At 40.7% G+C, this 24060-nt stretch overlaps 3 protein-coding genes across 7 annotated transcripts; 1 reads left to right on the forward strand and 2 right to left on the reverse strand.

Moving 5' to 3' along the window:
• The first annotated feature begins 18 nt into the window (after nt 1-18).
• Nucleotides 19-6253, forward strand: tox4a (TOX high mobility group box family member 4 a). Its single transcript, XM_039815616.1, has 9 exons — nt 19-639; nt 743-808; nt 934-1233; nt 1349-1594; nt 1735-2067; nt 2166-2246; nt 2345-3061; nt 5138-5280; nt 5377-6253. Exons 1-9 carry the CDS (start codon nt 535-537, stop codon nt 5432-5434), a joined length of 2049 nt encoding a protein of 682 aa, XP_039671550.1. The 5' UTR covers nt 19-534; the 3' UTR covers nt 5435-6253.
• Nucleotides 6254-7731: 1478 nt separating this feature from the next.
• On the reverse strand, nt 7732-15609 carry LOC120568934 (E3 ubiquitin/ISG15 ligase TRIM25-like). 5 transcript variants are annotated; one of them, XR_005640810.1, is made up of 9 exons: nt 15404-15609; nt 13972-14243; nt 13486-13803; nt 12580-12663; nt 12402-12486; nt 12225-12314; nt 11512-11568; nt 10244-10322; nt 7899-8030 (listed from the first exon to the last, which is right to left on the reverse strand). XR_005640810.1 is itself a non-coding variant. In XM_039816687.1 (8 exons), exons 1-8 carry the CDS (start codon nt 15414-15416, stop codon nt 7756-7758), a joined length of 1191 nt encoding a protein of 396 aa, XP_039672621.1. In that variant the 5' UTR covers nt 15417-15609; the 3' UTR covers nt 7732-7755. The 5 variants fall into 5 exon arrangements, 4 of the variants coding, with proteins under 4 accessions (XP_039672621.1, XP_039672620.1, XP_039672622.1 ...); XM_039816687.1 differs by lacking the exon at nt 10244-10322 and having other exon boundaries at nt 7732-8030; nt 13972-14240; XM_039816686.1 differs by lacking the exon at nt 10244-10322 and having other exon boundaries at nt 7732-8030.
• Nucleotides 15610-16352: 743 nt separating this feature from the next.
• Nucleotides 16353-21747, reverse strand: si:rp71-1g18.1 (uncharacterized protein LOC559922 homolog). The gene is made up of 5 exons (XM_039816944.1): nt 21674-21747; nt 21334-21588; nt 20897-21039; nt 20325-20406; nt 16353-18497 (listed from the first exon to the last, which is right to left on the reverse strand). The coding sequence occupies exons 2-5, from the start codon at nt 21581-21583 to the stop codon at nt 17539-17541; spliced, it is 1434 nt and encodes a 477-aa protein (XP_039672878.1). The 5' UTR covers nt 21584-21588; nt 21674-21747; the 3' UTR covers nt 16353-17538.
• Nucleotides 21748-24060: the final 2313 nt, after the last annotated feature.

Here is a 24060-nt window from a genome sequence, read left to right on the forward strand (position 1 = left end):
ACATTAAACTAAAAATAAGTTAAAGTAATTGTTTTGTAATGTATCGTATGATAACCTGAATTTAGTTTATCTCTCACTTATGTCCGTAGGTGACGCTAGTGTTTCATGAAGCATTGGCAATTTCCCCCACAGTCCGTGAATCTAACACACTAGCTAGCTAGCTAGCTAGCTATTCGGTTCGGAAATGCCATGGTGGTAGTGTAACAGCAGCATACGAATGGGGTTGTGTTGGGCCTCCAGTAAGCTTTGCGCCCCGGGGAACTAATGCGTACTATTTTGTCATCTTTGTGATTATTTGGCTGCTAACCTCTTCAAATTACCCTCGTCCCAGTTTTCCCTAGGGCTTCAAAGGTATCCTAGGATCATCTCATCGATCATAACATAATGCTAGCCAGAGATTAGCTAGCTAGCCGCTAGCAGCTTTAGTTAATGTTCGGATAGTTGACCTAAATGGGTTCGGTTAAGAACCCCCCCTTTTCAACAAAGTAGCTATACAACGCGTGTGATAGTTCGTTTAGAGTAAAACATCTCAAAATGGACCTTAATTTTTACTCTGCCCTTTCGGATGGTTGTGGTCAAAATGTTGATTCGGAGTTTTTGGACACCCAAGCGTATGGCGGATACACTGAGGAAAATAAGGTAAACACAACGATAACCAGTATTTAATTGGAAAGGTCAGCTTTGAGTCATAGAAATGCCAAAGTTGCACATTAGTTAGTTACATATTAACGGTCTGTTTCAGTTTCCAGAAGGCGGCGACAGTTATCTCACCATCAGTGGAGCGGGCCACCCTTTTTTGTCCGCTGAGGTAAGTGACTTAATTCAAGCAACACGGTAGTACAGAGTAATACGTCTTTATTGTGCTGATCTTTACACACGTGTTTCAGTTCATTAAGGACTGGCCTATTATTCTGTCTCTTTCTCCACATATAGCAAACATTCCATACTCCCAGTCTCGGGGATGAGGTTTTTGAGATACCCCCTATCTCCCTTGATCCTGACCCAACTCTTAGCATCAGTGATGCAGTGTCCCACTTTGAGTTGACAGATGGGTCAGACGGTACCGGGGGAACTTCAGGCTCCCGTAGCCTTGTTAGCAACCTGGTAGTGGAGGCCAATGACCCTTCCTTTGCTTCCACCTTTGTGAACTCTGGGTCTCAAGGTCTTGAACAGCTGAACCTTGGGGCCATGGGCCAGGCTGGAGGGGGAGCCCTGCTGAGCTCCTCTGCTCTGGTGAGTGCTTTACCTGTGGACCCTCACACAGAATGCTGTGTGTTTTAAATGTTAAGTGGTTCATTAATGCAGTTAAGAATTGTTGGCAACTTGTTGTGTTCTAATCCCTCTGCAGGAACTGGGGAATTCCAGTGGTTCACATTTCAGCAGTTCTTCCCCGATGACCATTGATGTCCAACTTGGTGACATCAGTCATGGGCTTTTGGGAAGCAGCCAGTTGAGCACTATTAACCCGTCTGAGCTGGCACTGGGTCTTGGGGGTGATAACATTGGGCATCTTTCAGAGACGCACGAGCAGCCGCTGTCAGCAACACCATCGCCAGCGGGCTCCCTGCAGGACGAGGACATGGATGACTTCAAGGTGAGGGTTTACACCTGTAGCGGTCTACATTTATGTTTACTCGCATGTATTCTGGCAGTCTTATTTACATTTTGGATTCCATGCTAATGTTTTAGATCCTACAGCTAATATGTCCTTCCACTTTTCCTCTCCCTACTCAGAGAAGTGTGCTGGTGGACTCCCCCATGTATCTCTCCTCTTCCCTCTCCCACATGTCCTCCCACCCAGCTCCTACATCTTCATTGTCTCCAGCTACGGCCAGGAGGGGCGGGGGGAAGCCAGCCACGCTGGCCTCAGTGACTGGGGCGGTGGGCACTAAGAAAGGAAGAAAGAAGAAAGACCCAAATGAACCACAGAAGCCAGTTTCAGCGTACGCGCTGTTTTTCAGAGACACCCAGGCAGCCATTAAGGGCCAGAATCCCAATGCCTCTTTTGGGGAGGTGTCAAAAATTGTGGCCTCCATGTGGGACAGCCTGGCAGAGGAACAGAAACAGGTATAAGTAGACATGCTTATATAAAGCATATTAATGTACTGTGTCAGTTTTGGGGGAGAAAAAATTATTGTTGCTGGTACTTGTCTTGTCTTCTCTAGGTGTATAAGAGAAAGACAGAAGTAGCCAAAAAGGAGTATTTGAAAGCACTGGCAGCTTATAGAGCCAACCAGCTCACGCAGGTAAGATCACATTGACCTCTAAAGGAAAGCCAGTTGATTGCTCTATGGGATTTTCAATCATATGGCTTTTTCAATTTTTCTATCTGTCTTCGTCACAGCCAGCCACTGAGGAGATGGAGACCGCTCCTTCACCACCTCCAACGGCGGTCCATCCAACGCCCGCAGCCCTTCCCTTTGCTGGTCCCCAGGTCGTCCGCCCGGCGACCACCAACCTGGAGGAGAACACCATCACAAACATTTGCGCCTCCAACATCATCCTGGACGTCCCAGAGAGGGCCACACGTTCCCGCACAGGGGCCAACAAAGTCTCTGCCCCAGCGGTTGCGGTACCTCCGGCCCAGACCATCACCAAGATCATAATCCCAAAGCACATGTTGCAGGCGGGGGGCCAGTTGGTGACTGTGTTGCCCGGAGGGGTCCGCACTTTGCAGCCCACACTGTTAGTGTCGGGTGCCTCTCGTCAGCCACCTCCGCTGCAGCAGATGCAGAACGCACCGCCTCCGCCGCGGCTCCAGCAAATGGCGCCAGCACCTCCACCCTTACAGGCCAAGCCCCGCGAAGGAAGCACCACGCTAGGTCTGCCTGTGTCCGTCACGGCTACACCTCCACCTCCACTCCAGATAAAAATAGTTCCCGCGTCCTTGCAGAGCAAAGAGGCCCTGCCGATTATCGTCCCTAATACAGTGGCCGTGTCATCTACTGCGACTACATCTGCCCAGTCTGCACCCATCGTGTCGGTGCAGGTGGTGAATTCTACGGACACGTCAGCCAGTACAGACGACGATGAAGTTACAGAAGTGCTGCATTCAGAAGAGGTAAATGGTCGTAATTCATTGCTGCTGTTAGTTTTTTATGAGGCTAGGACCTTGTTTATCCACAAATAACTCTTAATTTGATTGTTGGCAATTTTGAATATTTCATTTTTTTTTTTTTAGATGGATTATATTATATTGTCAGACAGGGCCAAACCGTTGTCATGGTAACAGATTCCTAATTTTCACAAATTCAAACTATTGTTCAGATTCAGCTGGATTAAAGTAACTGCCAAATCTTTTTTGCCATTGTCAGAAGATGTTTAATGTTGTCCCTCCTACTTGCTGCTACAATAGTGCCACTACATCTGGTTTGTTGTACAGCATTTCATTAGTTTGTCAGATTTTTTTTTTCTTCAGATGAAAATTTTGATTTTTTTTTTATTAATATCAAAGTCAAAACAAATCCACAAAGGATCTAAATTTACAATACATAGCCCAAATGAGTTCTTACTCTTGATCACTAGAACTGGTACAGCCAAATGTTTCATAAGTAGAATGGAAATCACCTGTGATTTAAAGTTCAGACACCTGAATCTGAAATGTCCAACATGTGGTCAGTTAATTTCCAGTCAGAAACAACACCATGAAGACGGAAGGAACAATCCTAACAAATATGTGAAAAGTTTAGTGAAACGTTCTACTCAGGGGAAGGACGCAGGAAGAAATTCCAAGGCACAGCATCTCTCAGAGTAGAGTCGGGTCACTAGAAAATGGAAAGAATATGGCACAGCTGTACATGTGCGTCTGTGTGAGAAGAGCGAGACCACCAAGAGGCTTAGAGCAGCTCTGAAGTAGCTATATGTTTGTAGCAGTGTGACAAAGAGAAAGCCACAGTTGAAAACAATCACATGACATCTGGGGTAGTGAAAAAATGCGGTTCACTCAACAACCTATGCAAATTGACACAGCTTGGGCAGTTTCACACAGACGATCGGGTAAAAAATGCACCTCCAGATGTACGTAGACGATACAGACCTGTCTGCATAAACCCAAAGCTGGACATGCTGTCGAAGGCACGGACTTGAAGAGGGGGGATACTTATGTAATCAGTTATTGTGTTTTTATATCTGTTGACCGTGAGAATGAAATATTTTCCCCTTTTGGTTAGTGCAAAAAAAGTCCCACTTCCACTGTGATTTAAAGTTGAAAGACAATAATACCTTTTTTTTTTTTAAAAGATGGGGGTAAATATTTATAAAGGCATCATTTTCTTTATTGTCACTTTTGCTTTCACTGTGTCAGCGCTTTGTGGAGAAAATGACACCGTGTAATATTATCACCCACTATGACAAGCCTAGATCAGTGAACAGAAAATATTAGGTACTGTTAGAAAAGTTATGCTTGCTATAGTCTTTGCTTCATTTTAGTGTTGAACTAATTTGCATATATGAGGTCAGGGCATACGGAGGAGACGTCAAGCCTGACCAGAGATAAGAAAGTTTCTCTTTGTGTGATATTACTCCCTTTTCCCTAATAAAAAAAGATACTGTTAAATAGTATGGCTATCACCAGACCAAGCTCAATCTTTTAAGATTGAGCCTGGTCTGCTCTGTATTTTTCTACCGCACAAAAGGCGTGATCAACGGGCATAGTTCAAATGACTCGGTACGCAATTGGATAGTCCTTCAACCAATCAGACCAGTGATCCAGGTGACGTACTTTCGTCCATGGGTTGCTGCGCTTCGGAGGCTTGAATGTAAACGAAACGCTGCTTGCTGTCGCTTCTCTATCGTCATCGTGTTAAAACCACCAGTAGCGCGCCAGGTGGATAAGCCAGTTTGTGATTGGTCCCCGCAGATTTGTAACGGAAGCAGGATAGAAAAATGTACAGGTTTCCAGCCCGAGCTGCAGGGCGAAATCAAATCGCCAGCAGATCGGGCCGGGTTTACCCAGTCTACCTGTTAAAGATTTTCTGTACTTCTGCGGAAGTGCTGTAAACGGACTCTACTTGCTGCAAGTAAACAGACTTATAAGAGAACTCCAGTGATTTTGTCCATTCTTTTGATAAATAATTATCCTAACGGGTACCCATATTAATAATTGCTCTTCCATGCATTTCCCCTTTTTTTTTATCAGGAAGAGATGGAGGTGAACGGGCCCGGTGATGCCGCGACGATGAGGAGTGTGTGTGTGAGGACGGGATGTAACAACCCAGCCGTAGAGAGTGACGACTGGGACAAAGAATACTGTAGCAACGAATGTGTGGCTACTCACTGCAGGTGTGTAGAGGTTTGAAATGTGCACTTATGTATGCATGTTTGTTTCCATTAGACATTGGAGAAGTTTTTCCGAACTTCATATTTTCTGTTTTTCAGAGCGATATTCAAGGCGTGGTGCTCAATCAGGAATCAGACCATGGGAATAGTGAAATAAGGAGCAGCTGCTACCAATCCCATCGACAGAATACTTGTTTCTCCACTAGAAACAAGTGTCAGTAGTTGAAGGACCGATGCAGAAGTGGTGCGATGCAGAAGTGGTGCAACACAGAAACGTCAAAAAATGCATTTCACCACAGTTCTCTCCCTGTTTGGTACATGTACTGTAGGTTTGACAGTTGCTGTTCAGGACAATAAACGAGTAACGTTGCTAAATAACACTAAAGTAGGACAGCGACTCCACGTTAGTATTTTAGCACACAGACTACTCTAATGAAAGGTAAGGATAATAATGTAGTGGTATGTTTGATTATGTATACAGCCCTTAGTCAGGCATCGAGGGACTTCAAGGCAGCTAGAGAAAAGATCAGAACAATGAAGTGTCAAAGTTGGTCGAGACAATGGTATTCTATTAATTATTTTTTTTTTAACTAAAGCCCAACACAGGTCAGTACTTGTTTACTGTAAATTGTTGGAGTCGGTTTCTCGAAACGCTCTGACAAAGAACATTTCAACCTTTTTTTACAGCAGTTTGAGACATTGTACAATGCTTGCTGATTTGAAATCCATGCTCTGAAATGTTTCTGTGTTTCAGGTCTCTAAGCATGTGAAACGATTCCTTATTACAAATAAAGGCTGAAATATGCTCAAGTTTGAGTGGGAAGTCTGTATCACTGTACAGCTTGTATTTGTTCTGAGAATAGTTGCCTAAGTTTAATATTGCCTTCATTTTTTTGTAACACATTCTGTTCAGATCATTGTTGTTAAAAAATTCTTGACTTTCATGTTTTCTTAATAAATGAGCAGTTTTTCTGAATCCAGTGCTTCCTCTTTGTGCTTTGTCTCTTAAAGCAATGCTGTAACTTTTCTAACTTCAAACACGCCTTTTGATCTGTAGCTAAAAGGCTGATGTTAGCATCTTTTAGATAGCTGTCGCTGTGTAACGGGCATCACTGAGTCAGTCAGCTGACTTATTTTGGCATTTTCCTTTATCCTGTACTTGGCACTTGTGGCCAAAATGGCTGGTGTTCAGCAAAAGTTACACAGATTTAGAATGTTTTCAGTTCCATTATCTGTAGAGAAGCTGGAATGGCATTAACTTCACAGTGAGGTTAGTCATTAAATGTGAACTCAAGAAGCTGAATGTGTAATCTCCAAAGAAACATTTGGCAAAGTCAGAGTTCTGACCCCATTTGTGTAGAATTTGTATGATTTAGTGTTTTTGTTTATAGAAAAAAAGGTAGTTAATGCATACCTGTCAAGATTTGGATTTGAAAATAAGGGAAAATTTCCGGTGCCCACCTCGAGCAGTCCCACCACCCCAACCAAGCTCCAGTATCTCTTACATTTTAAGACAGGTGTACAAGAAAGCTAAAATCACCACTTGATGCAGAATGCTGAAAACATTTACAATTTATAACATTGCTTGTCTTTACATTTACATTTTATTTTCATTCCACACACTTTTCATTTCATATTGCTTTTCTTTTACAGTTTTTCTTTTAATTTCATATAACTTATCTTTAGTGAGTTATTGTACAAATGTGTTGCAGACTTTGCATTCTTTAAGACTGTTGTGGAAGGAGTGTATTTGTGGGCGGGGCCAGAGTGGTTCATTTTACATGAGAGTAGAGCGCAGACAGTTCTGTTGTCTAACGTCATCCTATTCTCTGTAACAATCTTTCGTACCATGCTAAACACCCTTTCTCAACTTGCATTGCTATGGGGAATGCATAGTAAAGCCTTCATAAGTTTTGGCAGCGCACCGTCTCTGTCGTAGCGTCCATCATCCATCTCTGTTTTTTTTCTTCTTTTTCCCCCGCGTTGTCACTCATCTAATCTCACACACTAACCTCACGACAACTGCCACCTACAGTACCTGTAGTAGGCTACTGCAAGTGGCAGTTATCGCGAGGCTAGTGACAGAGCTCAGATTGGGAATGTTAATTTTTTTTTTTTTTTACTCAGCTCGGGCCCGGGGTATTATTATTTTTTAATAACGCAGGTTAAAATACGGGAGATTTACGTGAAAATACTAATACTGGAGGACGGCGGGAAAGAAGGGTAAAATACGGGACTTTCCCGGCCAAAACGGGATACTTGACAGGTATGAGTTAATGTAGTCTGTTTTGCTTTCAGCTCATTTGGCTTGGTCAAGGCCACTACAGGGGATATGCAGAGCATGCGGCTCATTATTGCGACTTGAACCCCAACAGTGTGATGAAGGACCCTGACAGAAGGTCTTGCTTATCACGCAACTACCTCCTAAAGTAGTCCCTAATTTGACACAAAATGTTGATTTAAAAATGATTTTATTGATTAAAAAAATGGTTCTACAAAATCTATGATCAGAACTGCGTCCATAGCAGTCCTTGCTCTTACATTGGATGCTCTTGTATGACACGGCGATGTTCCAGTATCCCTCAGCCTCCACCTCCCAGACGTGGTTACCAGCGGAGAAGCACCGGGCAGAGGACCTGCGGGGCTATTACTGTTGGGATAGTCCAGCTTGGTTTTCATTCTCTCTGCTGTTTGGAGGTCAGCGGAGACCCCAAGGAAAGGACTGGCTGTGTTCAGATCCAACATGAGAAATCCTAAGAGACAGACGGACTATTGGGTTTACCTATACACCATTCTGATGCTACCCACATGTATATATAATACATGCCCATGACAATTAAAGTGGTAAATCTACTTCTTGAATTTTAAGGGATTCAGTAATAACTTTCTAACTACTAACAAAACAAAACATGCAATAATTAAATCCCCCTTCCAATACATGGATACAACAGGGCCACTCAGCCAGCCATGCCAAACATTTTATTTATGAACTTCAATATCCAATGGAAAATAATCTCAACATGAAATAGCACAACCTAGTGTCAACATAAAACAAGGCGCTTTCAAGCCGGGGAGCGGAGTTCCCTTTACGGTGAAAACAAAATACCTTCAGCCAGGAAGCGCTCGTTTATTCCTCGGGAGTGTTTTAATCCAAACCAAACCACACCACCATCTTTTTCCTAAATTTAGCTAGTCGTTTTGGTGCCTAAACTTAACTGTCATCACTGCCTAACGCTCACTTTTTCTGGCTAAACTCCACTACCACGGCCCCTGAAAGGACCGTCATCTGGTGGTGCCTGTAGCCGGCTCGCAGTCACCTAATGGCGGCTAAACAACTGTGCTGGTAGCCGGCGTCCCGGAGCCCTAGCGGCTGGAGTTTGCATGTTCGTCCAGACTTTCTTTGGCATACTATAATATGACTTTTTCGAAATACTATAATACTTTGACTTTTTTCATCATACTGTAGGCCAACTATGAATGTTTTATCACTTTTCTCGACAAACTATACAATGACTTTTGTATTACTTTTTTCGACATAATACATCATGACTTTTTTAGACATAAGACTTTTTTCTATATACTACACACTATGATTTTTTTCACCATTCTATACTATGACCTTTTTCAACATACTATATACCATGACTTTTTTATCACTTTATTCAACACACTTTTTTAATCACTTTATTCAACATACTATACTATGACTTTTTTCAACATAATTTATTGTGACATTTTTAGACAAACTATTCTATGCCTTTATGACTTTTTTTGACATACTATACCATCACTTTTTTAAATATATTATACTATGACTTGTTTGACATAGCCTACTATGTTTTCGACATGCTATACTAGGTCCATTTTTGACATACTATTCTATGACTTTTATCGACCTACTATGACTTTTTTTTGACATACCATAATATAGTCTATATCCTGACGCTCCGCAGGAAATTCCGCCGGATGCATGTCTTTTCGCTGATGTTGGAATTTTAACCTCCGGTGGATTTCTGAGGACTATGGTTAACTGCTCCTCAGATCTCTGCAGGGTAAATTGAGACAGCTAGCTACACTCCGTCTAATCTGAGTTTTCTCTCGCATGATTAAAACAACTTTTGAACGTACACGTTCCACCAAAACAAGTTCCTTCCCGAGGCTATTTTGCAGCTCTGCCTATGACGCTGCCTATAACGATTGTGATTGGTTAAAAGAAATGCCAATAAACCAGAGCATGTTTTTTGTGTGGACTAGCAGCGTGTGGAGGATGGTCTGGCAAGGTAAGACTAACCATACTAAAACATTTTAATGGATTTTTTTCGACATACTATAATATACTGTTTTCAAAATACTTTATTCAGTGGTACAGTATGGTTGCGCAGTGGTTAGCACTGATGCAACTAGCACCAGCAAGTGGGCACTGCAGACTGACCCTCGGATGGATCACTTTTTCAACATAATATACTATGACATTTTTTCGATAAACTATATTATGACTTTTTCATCACTTTATTCGACATACCTATACTATGACTTTGACATGCTATACTATGACTTTTCTTTTCAATAAAACCTTAAATTATTCCACTGTTGTTAAATACATTAGTATCATTAAACATTTCAATGAAATTCGTACTAATTAAAACCATTCCCACTTTTCCCAACTATTCTCACTACTTCACCCATAAAATGGGTCAAAAGTGACCCAAGATGTTTTATATCTTTGCATGTTATGCATTTTATTATTTCATGAATTCAATGTTTAACATCACAAACACTGAGTTTAATTTATTTTTGCATAAAAAACATTTTTGTATTACTACCCCAAAAATGCACAACATGGGTAAAAAATGTCCTGTATGCATTCTCAATAAAAAATTTTTAGGAACCTTTGATTTGTTTAGATATTTGCAATAAGGAACATTTTATTGCACACCACTCCCCTCAAGGTCACCATTTCACCTACCTTTCTACAAGCCTGCCTTATCACAACCGTCATTACTGACACATGTACGGTTTTACTGTACTTTCACACATACATCATTCTGTAAAGATGGAGAGAAAGAGAGATATGCAAAATCAAATATATAAGGCAACAATGACTGTCAGGAGATATGTGTATGTCTGCAAGTTTCAGCTAAATATATAAACCTTTTTCTCAATATAGCAAGACTTAGAAATTAATATAATGACTTATACTAAGAAAAACTAAATTATTTCTAAAAATCCTAGGTGATGACATAATTTTGTTAAAAAGATATTACAAAGAAACATTCAGCTATGTATCAAATAATATTGGAAATTAACATGTGTAATTGTTGACCCACATTGTGCATTAATAGGTTTTGAATCATAATGCTCAGTATTTGTGTGCTGCCCTTCATAGCACATATTTTCTGTGCATTTTTAGAATTTTTGAAACTCTGTGCAGCATAACAAATGTGTTTACATGCACGCTAGTATCCATGTTATGATTGGTCATTGGAGTGACCCGGTTTTGCGTTTCAGTGTCTGTGCATGTAAACACCATACCCTGGTTTCAGAAACCTGAATAAGCCCTTATCCCAGTTTTGATAAACCTGGAAATGAGTGAGCTGATGCACTCTGATAAAAACTGGAAATTTAAACTTTATTAAACTTTATCTAGGTTTCTGATCATTCTTTGCAATGCTCGCAGGTGTGTCCTCAAATTAAGTTATGCAATAGTCAGTAAGTAAAGCAGAAGAATCAGATGTTTAACAATGTAATTATGGTGTACAAGCTGAAATAAAGTGATGCAAATAATCATTTTGTGGTTTCTCTCATCCTCCATTACTGAAGATTAGCTATATTCAGTTCAGGCAGCCAGAAACCAAACAGAGTTCATCCTCAAATATTGAGGCAACTCAGTTGGAACAGAAACAATGCAGACAATCAGAAAGCTGGATAATATTAAAATCATGATAACAGCGATGTGAATAACATAACATGTTGACATCCTATCTGGTATATGATCAAAACCAGGATATTAATGTGCATGTAAACACAATCATTGTCTGCTTATTTATCTTTAATGAAAACAATGACTATCTACATTGCCACATCTGACAGTACAGGGCACAGGTTCTCTCAAAGTTGGGTCATCTCCATCAGGCTAGTCAATGTACTCCAACACAAACACATAGTTCTCTCCACATCTGAATGCCCTTTAACCTAAACTTTCATTCCAATGTTCCACCAGATCATTTTTTGTACCTTGATCTTCGGTCTCTGGAGGTATGTGGCTCTTCATTGGATGATGAACCAAGAGTTCTATGTGGGGATTTAAAAAATAAAAAAGGAGATTAAAAAAACAAGTTTATACTGTAAAAGTTGTCCGAGTTCCTAAGGAGGTTGCCCTGTAAGTGGTGCATCAGATCAGACAATAGTTGACTTTAACTTGTGCCCTTGAGAAAGGATCACATATTTATTTGTATATCTTTGATTTACACGTTGGCTCAGCACCAAGATGGAGATGAAGAAGTTCTATTTTACTGTATGTACCATTATCAGGCTTTTAAAGGAATAGTTTGACATTTTGGGAAATATACGCTTATTCGCTGTCTCGCCATGAGTAAGATATGAAGGACGATGCCACTCTCACGTAGTGTGCGATACTGTAAATATGAAGCTAAAGCTAGTTAGATTAGCATAACATAACGACTAAAAGCACAGAGAAACAGCTAGCCTGGCAACCAGCAAAGCCTGTGCCTAACCAAGGAATAGTCCAACTCATAACCCCCACAACTTGTTATTTTTAAACTTTTGGTTTTTATACGGATTAAACAAACAATTACCTTTGGACAGAACCAGGATAGTTGTTTGCTCCTGCTTTCAGTACTCATGCTTAGCTAACCAAGCCACCTGCAGGCGGCAGCTTCATAAAGAAATAGGAAAGTGGTATTGCTCCTAACTACCCTCCTTCTTACCTGCGATGGTGGAATAAATGTGATGCACGCGGTTCTGCTGCTTGTCCAGCGCTTCTGTTAGCATCTGGTTTTCCACAGAGTAGTTGTAGGCTGGTGGGAAACAAAGATAGACATCAGGGAGTGAATGTTCACACATACAAAGACAAAACACAACACTAGAGTTTGGCATTCTCCTACCGTAATACAGAACAATGAACCACAAACAGAGCAGCACCACTGTGACACTGTTGAGGGAGGAGTCGGCAGGGTTCACTTTCTGTTTCTGTCAGGAGGAAAATACATTTTAGATCTGAAGCGTTGAAAACAAAAAACTGTAAAAGTCACAGATATTGAGAATTTAGTAAACCAAGCTTACCTCACGTTGAATGTCTTCTTGCAGTTTTTTTACAGACTCACTGGATTGCTCCTTGAGCATGTTGAAGCGTTGATCCATGTACTCCTGTTGAATACACGCACAGCTCTACTTAAACCCCTTAACATCCAGTTGTCCTTTTATTTATAGGTGGAAAAAAAACATCTTATTCTACACTATCTGACAGTATAATATATCTGGAATCTATTTTTAAATTTGGAAACTCTGGGATCCCCACTAGAATGTAAAACACAGTTCAGGCAGTTGATTTGAATTGCGGAGATATGTGAAATCTGCAAACTTTTGTTTCTGCTGTGCTTATTTTCTGTACTGTGTTGCTTTGCTAGTTTCTTTGATAAACCAAATCTAGTATCATGAACAGCAACATCTCACCACAGGTCGGACTAACTGCAAGTTTGGGTGGTGTCCGTGTCTTTAGTCTGTGGCCCAACAGGTAAATTAGGTCTCCAACCTAATGTTAGTGAGTATGTATGAAAGCATCAAAACATGCATTTTAGATGAATGAGATGAGAGTATTGTTTGCTAAACGCCGTTAAATTGTATGTACGGGGACGCAGGAGTTTTCTACCGTTGAAGTTATTGTAAACGAACATTGTGACAAAGTGTTTCTGCACAGCACAGCATGAATTTGTAATGACCGAGTGATCCATGGGGTGGAGTTAGGTGGAGCGGGTAGGTGAAAGTCAAACTTTCAGATTTTCAGGGACCAGAAAATCTTGTTTTTCTACATGACATGCAGCAACAGGAATCTCCTATGTCAATGTGGTTAATCCTACTCTGTTTACAAGAAACTGTTGCTATCACAAACTTCCTTCCATAATCCATACATAAGGATGCCAAGATTTTTCCTGTGTAATATAGTGTAAAAGAGTGGTATTCAAAACATACAGTCAGCTGTCTCCGCAGGACAGAGGAGGCCTCAGTGGCCAGGTTGTGCTGCTTGCTCTCCAGGGCGCACACGTTGCAGATGTAGCGCCTGGACGCGTTGCAGTAGTATCTCAGCACCTCGTCCTTGTGCTCTGGGCATTTCCTCTCCAGGAGGTCACTCAGAGGCCTGACCAAGGGGTGTCCCGTGTACACCGGCAGCTCCAGGTGGTCCTTGATGTGCTCTTTGCACAGCGACACCTCACACTTTAGACATGTTTTCATTGCCAGAGTTTTGTTCTCCAGGCAGCAGTCGCAGTACACACTTTTTGTCTGCTCTTCCTGTTTACAAAAATCAGATAATGGCATGTGGGAAAAGGTGCGTTAGACATTTTGTCCACTTTTGAGGATTAGTTTTACCAGTCCACAACTATTCTAGTTTATTCTCTACATCTTGTAAGTGTCACTATTAAAAAGATTGTAGGTGGAAAAAGTGATTATAGCAGATACCCTTCTCCTCCTGTTCACCCTGAAGTCCTCCACGATGTTGGCCAGCGCGTAGCCCTTCTGCAACCCAATGATCGGTCCAAAGTGTGCTCTACAGTCTGGGCAACGGAAGGGAATGTCTGAGGAGTGATCCATCATGTTTTCCAGACAGCCCATACACATGCTGTGTCCACAGGGCAGCTGCCGAGGATCCTTAAAGATGTCCTGGCACACTGGGCACATCAGCAACTCCTCAAGCTTTGTTTTCTCGGTATCTTCCATTCTTGATGCCTCTTCTTCAAAGAGTGCCAGTGTGCATGAAAAAAAGCAGACAGGAAGGAGTTAACTGCAGAGTTCGTCCAGCACTCAGCTGCTGCCTTTGTAAAAATGTTTCATTTGTTATGAATTACCCCACCAGCCTTAGCACAAGATCACGTGAGCGAATCAGTACACTTATTCCTACCTTTAAAGCTAAAGCTGATGCCCTTAGTATTGCTTGTCTTATCCTCCGTACACACAACGCTTAAAGTGAAAGCACTGCTGAGTTTATATTTGTACTTCCTGGTAGGGCGGGGCCTAACAGGAGGAGCGATTAGAGACGAGATATTTTGAAGTTGAATACAGGATTACATAACCAAAATGTCATTATTAGACATTACAAAAACAAGACAACTATTTTTTAGAAACTGCTACTTTTTTTATTCACACAGAGTGTATAGAAAATAAACACGTGTTTGTGTGTTAATTAGACTTCTGAGGTAGACTTCGGTTGTAGCTAGTTTGAGAACGTGTCATATCGACCTCTTAGTTATTTTCCTCCAAATGACATCTTGACTAATCATTAACACGAGTATATTGGCTCTGGTCAATAAAAGTGTAAAACTGTAAGTCCAGTCCTGCTGTTTTTGCATGTTATCATGGCCCAACTGTACAGAGCTACCATTAATGTTGGTTCCACCTGTGGGCTCCCTCCTCGTCCAATCAGCCAAATTAACTGAAAACACCTGTGTGGCTGTACCATATGTGTAGGAGCTATACAGCTGTGATAACGTAGCTAATGCAATACAACCCATGGACTTCTGGTGAACCGTCTATAACTTGAATCAAGCTGATTATCTTCTACGTCACACTAAAAGTCAGAGCCATAACTTTGCCGGAAGAAAACGTGTTAACTTACTTAATGTATTCTTTCCATTTCTCCTATGTACAGCGAGATTAAACTCATATATATCTATGGATTAAACTAAAGTCACATTTTGCTGAGCATGAAGTAGCTAGCTAGGTAACGTTAGCTACCTAGCTAATCCACAACTAGCTATTTACTTACGGTCTAGTTTTGGTTAACATTACAGTTTAAACTAAAAGTAGCCAGGTAAATTAACCAAAATGTACACATTAAGTTAAATACCGCGGCACTGGTAAAGCCATGAATGTATGTAATATATTATGTCCTGACCTGTATCAATCATCAATCAACGTATTCTGTCATCTTTTCCTGTAACCCAGAGCTAACCTTATATATATGTCAATCGAGCTAACTGACTACATTGACATGACTGACTACCGTAACTCCATTGACATATATGCGTAACTCCATAGACAGTAGCTATATAAGCGTAACTCCCGCTGATGGATCAGGATCGCTCCATGGCAACATTACACTTCCTGTTTATCACCCAAAGCATGATGGGAAAATTATATTCATCCCAATGGAATAAGAAACCAAAATCTTATTAACTAAGTTACTAAGTACACTTACTTAAATACTGTACTTAAGTACCATTTTGATTTACTTGTATTCCCATGTTATGTTACTTCTGCTCTTCTGCATTTTGTAAGCCAGCATTGTACTTTTCGCTCCACTACATTCATTTACAGCATACTAGTTACTATACAGATTTGGATTATTCTCAATAAAAAGTATAAATAAAACAAAAACAAATTGTTATATTATTATAGAATAAGCTACCCGGTAGAAATGGTCATATAGCCCCACGTACCTTTACCAGCTGCAACATGGGCCAGTCTACATAATTAGTACTTTTCTTTTTGGTACTTTAATTACATTTTGATGCTAATACTTTTGTACTTTAACCTAAGAAAGATTTGTATGTGGTATTGCTACTTTTTCTTCACATCTTAACACTTCTCCCACCACTACTTAATAGTCTTATTCTGAAAATAAAGTAGCTAGGACATGTAGTGGCTATACCATTAGTTTAAAAGTGTTTTATAACTGATCTATTAAGCATTAGTAATTTATCTATTAACTATCAATTAAGCCATTAGTTACAAAGTATAAACCTCTTATAACGGGTGCTTTATTTAAAAGTCCTGCCCTTCCTCCAGACTGAATGTAGTGTGTTGGAGTGTTGTTGCATTTACACAACAAAATAACTCACTTATCTGCCACAAAACATATTTTTTATTAATACACAAGAAAATTGTATATAGCATCAGAAGTAAGAAAAAAAAAATCAACACAGACATGTATTAGGTAATATAAAAAACCTTGTTAAACAGTTTAAAAAAAAAGAGAACATCCAATTTGTTTGGCCATATTTACACGTTAACATTAAAACAGAATGTCTTATAAAGTCAGCAAGGATAGTCTTTGACATCTAGGTCAGGAAAGAAGTCTAAATACATTCAGTTATCATAACATGAATACAAAACCAAACACTTTTTGATAAGAGACATAGTGTAAAGTAAAAAAGTAATAACATAAAAACAGTATAAACATCCAAAAGAAACATTAGTGGAACGCTGGCAGGTGAGGATCTGTATTTTGCCCATCCAATCAACCAGATATCTTCTATCTGTACCCACAAAGGCATACAATTTTACTGATGCGTTTCAATCAGGCCCCCAGGAATTTCGCTCAGCCCTGCAGACAATTTTTTTCCAGTAGCCACCTGCGGAATTGCAACAAGAAATCCCACTGCAACCCAAAAGAAGATTTTCCCCATAGGCCACCATTGTAAAAGAGACGCCTGTTAAACTGTTGACAGGACACAACAAACTGCAGGTTGATTATGACTATTTCTATTCTGAATTGTTAGTCCTTGGACTTTTGATATCTGAAAAACTTCCCTCCAGCCGAGGAAAGCGATTTAAAAGTCTATGGGCTGAGTGGGCGGGCCAGCGGTCCAAACACTACTGCACTATATCTCTTAAGTCAATCCGGAAGCTTAGAAAAGTTTTCAGCGTATAAGCCAGGCGAGCAACTCCAATGAACTAAATAGGCACCATTTTTTAGATCTGTTATCCAGTTATTATTATACAGCCACGGTTCCAACCCATTTACAAGACACAACAATCTCCAATCTGAAGTTCTTCAGCACATATGTAGTATACTTGGTTAACTGTGCCATGTGGAGGGGACCCTTGTGCAGACTGATCATGTTTCTCAAAAGATATTATGCAAAAAAGTGTCAAGTAGTAGTAATGCTTATAAACTCTCATAGCCTTTTAACTTTCTTATCTGAACATTGCATGACAGTATTCTACAAAAGCGATACAGTGTTTTCAGTCTGAGGTAGAAAGTGGTGAAACCCCCACAACCAGCTACTGACAGCTGTTTTTACACTGCTACAAGCCAGCAATTGTCCTGAATGAAGGAACAAAGAATCCACACTGGCTCATTTTGTGTTTCTCCAGATTTTTTAGGATCCTGAACATCTTGCCACAAGTAGCACAGTTGTAAGGCTTCTCCCCAGAGTGAAACCTCAGGTGTGCTTTCAGATTGTCTCGCAGGCGGAAGCTTTTGCCGCACTGCGTGCAGGTGTGCGGCCTCTGCCCCGTGTGAAACCTCATGTGGCGTCGGAGGCTCTTCCTCAGTGCAAACGACTTAGCGCACATAGTGCACGGGTATGGTTTTTCTCCAGTGTGAAAGCGCTCGTGCCGTCGGAGAATCTTCCTCCGCTTGAACGTCTTCCCACAGATGCTGCAAGGGTATCCATCACGGGAGTGGGTGACCACCTTCTGAAGCCGCCAAACGCCGTTTTCACAGGGGGTGAAGCAGCAGAGGCGGTGGCCAGTGTGAAGACCTTGGTGGCGGCGGAGGTCTTTGGGCAGAGGCCAACCAGTTTTGCAGTTAGCATCATGACCTTTGACAACAGCATCCTGAAGCTTCATCGCGGACTCAGGCACCGTGAGCACGTCCACCAGTTGTACCACACATGGACTCATCAGCTTTTGCTCTGGAGAAGTCAGTTTCAGTTTCATGTGGAGGTTATTTGCCGTCTCCTTTGGCGTGCGGATCCGTTCCCAAACCCCAACCTGAGCAGGAGTCACAGCTCCATCAGACGGGGACGGGCTGTAGGCGGTGCCCTTGGCTGTGCTGACACAGACCTGCTGAGGCTCGGTTTGAACAGGCTTCTCTGAACTGTCAGTTTTGGGAGCTGGAGACTCTGGCTTGAGGATCAACGGGCAGACAAACTTAACCTTCTCTCCAGAAACGATATCACACGTATCTGGTTGGATCACGATAAGCTTCTGTTTAGCTGGTGAGCTTCGCTTAGGTCCATGTCTTAATTTCTCTGCGGAGACTGAAAAAGATTAAGATGCATTTTTTGTTATATTGTACATTCCCACCATCCTTTTCTCATTCAGCTTCAACATCCCTCCACCATGTTTAGAAAGCTTCTTGTTTATCTGCTAATAAAAAGTCCCTTTTCATACATGGAATATGTATCATTGATGGCTTTATCTCTCTGTTAAAGTGATAACTTTTTGTCATTCAGACGTGTACATTTATGGGAAGAGACAATGCTTGCACATTATTCGACAGCTGGTGTGTGAGAGAGAACAGCAGTGAGTTAAAAGTGTTACAAAAAAGAAGACAAGTGTGTTTTGTTCTCCAACAGGCTGCATCGCTGATGGATTTTAAAACTTATTTTGGGAGAAGACATGAACTGTATTGCAGTGATCTTAGAAATGAAGGCGGTACAAGATGTGTATCGCTCTTCCTTTGCATGTTTTACCTTGGTAAATGGCCATGGTGCTTATTCGGACACTACACAAACAGGTTAAATTGCCATCAGATTAACAGTAATGGGGTGCTTGACTGAAAGGGGATCAGTGACAAACAGCGCTAAAGTTTTAAATAAGTTCTGCAGCGGTGAAAAGTCTAAGTAGTGCACCAAGGTATCACTGCCACAACATTCGTCTTCTCTCTTTAGCTTCAGGGCATCTTCAAATCCAAAGTAAAGTTATCATAAGACAAAATCAGCCGTATTTGCTTAAAATGTTTGATTATTAGGCGTGGCAAATTTCAGCATATACATACATTTTAATGTAACTGCACACTTTACTGTAAGCTTGGGCAGTGTGACTTCACCTCACCTAGGTAACTCTGTGGGGGAGATGTGGATACTTATCAGTGAAATGTAGAAAGGTTTGGTAGATGCACCGATAGGATATGCAGCCTCATGTTTTATCTACGGTATCACTTAATAAGTGCTACGTTTGATATTTTAAAAAAATCTCAGTGTGCCCATGTTGTAGTTTCCCCAGGGCTACCAATTGGTGTTCTTAAGCCTTTAAGTGGGACAATTTGTGACACTTGTGTCTGTGCAATGACTAGAATCCCTGTTATTTGTTTTAATGCTTCTCTATGTGTAATTTAATTAGTTAATCCATCCGTTTTTCTAAAGTGCTTATCCTGTTCAAGGTCGCACACGGGAGAAGTTAGCTTTTAGGGCTTTCTGCCTGAGAGGGTTTATTTGAACCCAAACCACTATCTTCTCCTTTTGTGGCCTTAACCTAAGAAGCGTTCTGGCAGAAAATGCTTTTGGTCTAAGAGCCCTGAAGACCAACTTCTCCAATGTACTTCAGGTTCACTGTGGAGTGAAGCCTATCCCAGCATGCATTACAACACTTGCCAGTTTATGACAGGGATAGGTCACGTTTATGTGTGTCTGTTTTTCTTTAACAGCACAATGCAGGAGAAAAAAGCTTAACCAAAGATAAGACAGATGATTTGCATCAATCAACCTAACAAGCATATCAATACTGGACACAACATTTGTTTTAGCTCTCCAATGTTGCTTCTTTAAAAAAAGTATTTTGTTTCTAGCAACACATTTCCAGGATGTGATCCATGGGTCGAAAAACTTCCAACTTCTAGAAGTTAATAAAATGGCCTAACAAATACAGGTCCTGTTAATATCTCGTACATCTTTCTTTTATTTGCAACTCCCATTTGTAAAATGTGCTGTTTGTAATCTAAACTAATGGCCTATAGATGCAGTCCTACTTGTTAATATGTACACAATAATCCTCCATGGATTAAAAACATTTGCATAATTTGTCTCCGTTTGTCAGTGTTTTTTTAGCCTTGGATTTCAACTCAATGTCACGGTGCTTTTCCTTACCATGCAAAACAACTTTTGTTTGAGTTGGAGACTCTGCTTCAATCCCGCTCAACTCCACCATATCTACAGTCTTTGCCACAACCTGTTTAAAGAAAGAACATAACACATTTGCATGTTGCACTGGATGTTATCGGAACAACAACTAAGGGTATGGAAGCCCATAGGGGACTTTATTAAAATTATAATGTAAAATTGGAAATATAATTCCACAACAGCATGATCATTTTCCACATATGTATGTGTTATTTGGGCAAAAATGAAAATGCAATATTCCAATTTAAATTTTTACATACTTGTATGGCCGTTCTATGACCATTCAATTTGTGCAAGCATTATTTGAGTCACAATTAAAATGCAATTTTCTAACTATTTGAAAGATGAAAACAGCATTTCAGCAAATTTTCAAATGCAATAAGCGATGCAGTATGTGAAAATGAAAATTAGCATTTTATTTTCACATACTGCATCGCTTATTGCAAATGAAAATGCAATTATCAAATTTGATTATTGCATTTTTCATTTTTACTGAAACTATAATGCTACTGCAGAGTTGTATTTTCAAGTTTACTAACCTGTTCCTTCAGAGGTGACCACTCCGGGTCAACTTGGCCATTATGTTCAGACAGGAGGATTTCTGATGGAATGAGACACCCCTCCACCTCCACTTCCTTATCCTCCTCCCTGCAGTCCCTCAAACAATCCCCATCTGAGAGTCCTGTGGATAAGAGGGGGGGAGGGGTTAAGACAGAGGCAAGCACACATTCCTTTACACTATGTTTGCAATAGGGAACACGTGCAGGAGTTTAGTACAAATCCAAATGAACAAAGCGTGTGCAAGAACTAAATGTACATAAGCATCAAGCTGAATGTGTGCGGAGTGCATACACGATGATCATCTTTCTGGATTTGTAAAGCAACTAGTGTGCACTCCACTCATGCATCTATCCCTGCACCCTAGTCGTGGACGTAAACAGGAAGTCATAGCATTTAAAGCTCCAAAGACACACACCAGAAAGCTCAAACGGCACATAAATGTCCTCGTCCACTTGCACTCCGATGCTACGTGTGGTGTCCTCAGTCGTTAAACTATCCAGTGTCTCATTCTGCTTTTTGTCCTCCGTGCGGCCCACATCCACATCCAGCGCCGAGGCTCGGTATCTGCTCTCGAACAGTTTGGTTAACTCCACCGTGGCAGCTTTGACCAGCGCTCCGAGAACCGACTCCACCTGTGCCTCGAGGTTCACGACGCCCGCAGACATTTTGGCTGCTCCGACAGTGCAAAAGTCAGCGTTTGTATACAAAGTTCAGAGTAAAATGGAAGTTAAAAATTAGCAGAGGTCTTTATTTACCAACGACAGCCACATGGCTTGCAGAAAGAAGAGGCGTGTCTCTTTCAGGCGCAGGCGCGCCAAACACTGAGGGCGGCGGCCAGTTACATCCCACATCCATGGTTACATCCATAGACATTATATATTACATCCAATACATCCTACATCACGAGATGAGTGTAAAAGATGGCCATGCAATGGCGGAGCATAAATATAGAAGACAACGTTCTCTTAATTTAATACATTCATGGCCGACACAGATCAGAGTGATTTTATGTTTTTTTTTATATATATATTTAAAAAAAAACTAAAATCGTGTATTTTTCATGGTCTCTAATTTTCCAGTCTCCATTCTCCATTTCTGTGTATTTGTATTTTTTAATTCGTGGATATATGTATAAAAATATAGCACAACAATAATTTGTTTGCCCATTTTAGAGGGGATTTAAGTTTTAATAGCAAAACAATAAGTTAGCCTACAATGTGTCTGTGTATAAAAAATATAAAAATCTACAAAACTAACCTTTACAGAACCTTTAGGGAACGTTCAGAGAAGGTTAGCTGAAGGTAAAAAAAATTAACCTTAAGAGAACCTTTAGAGAACGTTCAGAGAAGGTTAGCTGAAGGTAAAAAAAATTAACCTTAAGAGAACCTTTAGGGAACGTTCCCTATAGGTTCTTTAAAAGTTCAATAAAAACAACTTTAAGAGAACGTTCCAGGAAGGTTAGCTGAAGGTTCCAAAATATTATGTGTTTGCTGGGTGTTTGCTGGGTCTACAAACTAACCTTTACAGAACCTTTAGGGAACTTTCAGAGAAGGTTAGCTGAAGGTAAAAAAAATTAACCTTAAGAGAACCTTTTAGGGAACGTTCCCTGGAGGTTATTTCAAGGTTCTTTCAATGGTTTTCTGTTGCAGTGTGGACGTAGATATAGTCTGGCATTGCCAGACCTATCTGCACAGCGCTGAGAAATAAGCTCTGGCTACACCACAGATGCATTCTGGAATATGAGAAAAAAACGTTCTGGGTTGTTTGCATTTCTTCAATCACAATTGTCTTTGGTGGCGCTAAATCCTGCATGGTTAAACGCAATTTGCTCTTACCAGTGTATTGCTGTGTGTAGCCTACTTCGTCCATAGTAATCCTGCTAATTAGTTCCAAAACGTCTCATTTAGATAGTAAATGCCGTAAACATTCTTTGTAAATCTTTATATTTATATTCTGTTAATTGCAATATGAGGCTACCATAGTTAGCTGCATGTATAATGATGCATGTAGTGTAGGCTATAGCTACAGGTTATTGGGCACATATTTGTACTTCACCTCTGCACTGACCTCACAGTGATCCATTTGTAGTTGCTCGGCCCACTGAAATTCACGCAGAGTAGGCATACACTCAACCTGAAATCTTGCAGCACAAACTTATAACATTTAGGCTACCTATATGTCAAGTCAGTTATTATCACTTTAGCACCCAGAATTCCTTACAGAAAACACACCTCACTTCATTTATGATTCAAATTGCAATCATAAGGCCTTATTTTAATGCTGCTATGTATAGAATTTTAATTAATTAATTATTTGATAATAGCTTTTTTCAAACTACTTTGCGCTTTTAATGCAGAGAAATTAACCAGTTAACCAGTCCAATGAAAATTGGTGGAACTAACTGACGGCAGCTAGTAAGCTGCAGTTAGCTGTTAGCCTGAGCATAGTCTCGCATTGCCAGACCTCCCTTCACAGCGCTGCGGAGGAGGCTCTGGCGAGCCCACGCAGCATTCTGGGATGGGAGAAAAACGTGCTCTGGTTTATTGGTATTTCTTTAAAACAATCACAATCGTCTTGGGTGGTGCTAAGCGCTGGACGGATTTTGCCTCTTCAAAATCATAGAAATGGACACAGCGACGCCGTAGACTTTGACCATTGACATAAAATGGACCAATAGACCCATTTGCTCTGACCAGCGAAGGCTATTAGAAGCACTTTTCCGGTGATGGCCAGCTTTACTGCGCAGCCTCCAACTGACAGAGACAACGTAAATGTGACATGAGCAAAGTGTCTGAAAGTTGTAAGTCTTCTGGTAGCTGTGCCAAGAGAAATCTCAATCATTCCCAATCTTACAGAGATGGAGAGTGTAGGTATGTAAAGAGATAACATAGGCACAGGCTAATTATTGCTAACTAACATGCTAGTTAACATTAGTAATTAAACCTTAACAGCTAACGTAAGTCGAAACTGCCTGCGAGCTTCTCCTGTACTATACGGTAATTCCTCTACTGTGCGACAGTAAGTCATATGACACAATCGTTAGCCTATTTTTACAAAAACGTCTGCTACGGAGCCATAACGTGAGGTACAAGGTAATGGAGCCTTTTATACATTGTCGTGTTTCTTTAGAAATAAACAATGG

Source organism: Perca fluviatilis, chromosome 11 (assembly GCF_010015445.1).
Source record: "Perca fluviatilis chromosome 11, GENO_Pfluv_1.0, whole genome shotgun sequence".
NCBI lineage: Eukaryota > Metazoa > Chordata > Actinopteri > Perciformes > Percidae > Perca > Perca fluviatilis.

Excerpts from the sequence above, each read along its gene's own strand:
- tox4a (XM_039815616.1), top strand. The coding sequence starts at position 535 with ATGGACCTTAATTTTTACTCTGCCCTTTCGGATGGTTGTGGTCAAAAT. Across the intron at positions 1,234-1,348 it reads TGCTGAGCTCCTCTGCTCTG|GAACTGGGGAATTCCAGTGG; the intron begins GTGAGTGCTTTA and ends ATCCCTCTGCAG. Across the intron at positions 2,247-2,344 it reads GAGCCAACCAGCTCACGCAG|CCAGCCACTGAGGAGATGGA; the intron begins GTAAGATCACAT and ends TCTTCGTCACAG.
- LOC120568934 (XM_039816686.1), bottom strand. Across the intron at positions 12,487-12,579 it reads AAGAAGACATTCAACGTGAG|AAACAGAAAGTGAACCCTGC; the intron begins GTAAGCTTGGTT and ends TCCTCCTGACAG. Across the intron at positions 8,031-11,511 it reads TCCAGAGACCGAAGATCAAG|GATTTCTCATGTTGGATCTG; the intron begins GTACAAAAAATG and ends TCTGTCTCTTAG.
- si:rp71-1g18.1 (XM_039816944.1), bottom strand. The coding sequence starts at position 21,583 with ATGTCTGCGGGCGTCGTGAACCTCGAGGCACAGGTGGAGTCGGTTCTC. Across the intron at positions 21,040-21,333 it reads TGTGCCGTTTGAGCTTTCTG|GACTCTCAGATGGGGATTGT; the intron begins GTGTGTGTCTTT and ends TCTTATCCACAG. Across the intron at positions 20,407-20,896 it reads GGTCACCTCTGAAGGAACAG|GTTGTGGCAAAGACTGTAGA; the intron begins GTTAGTAAACTT and ends TTCTTTAAACAG.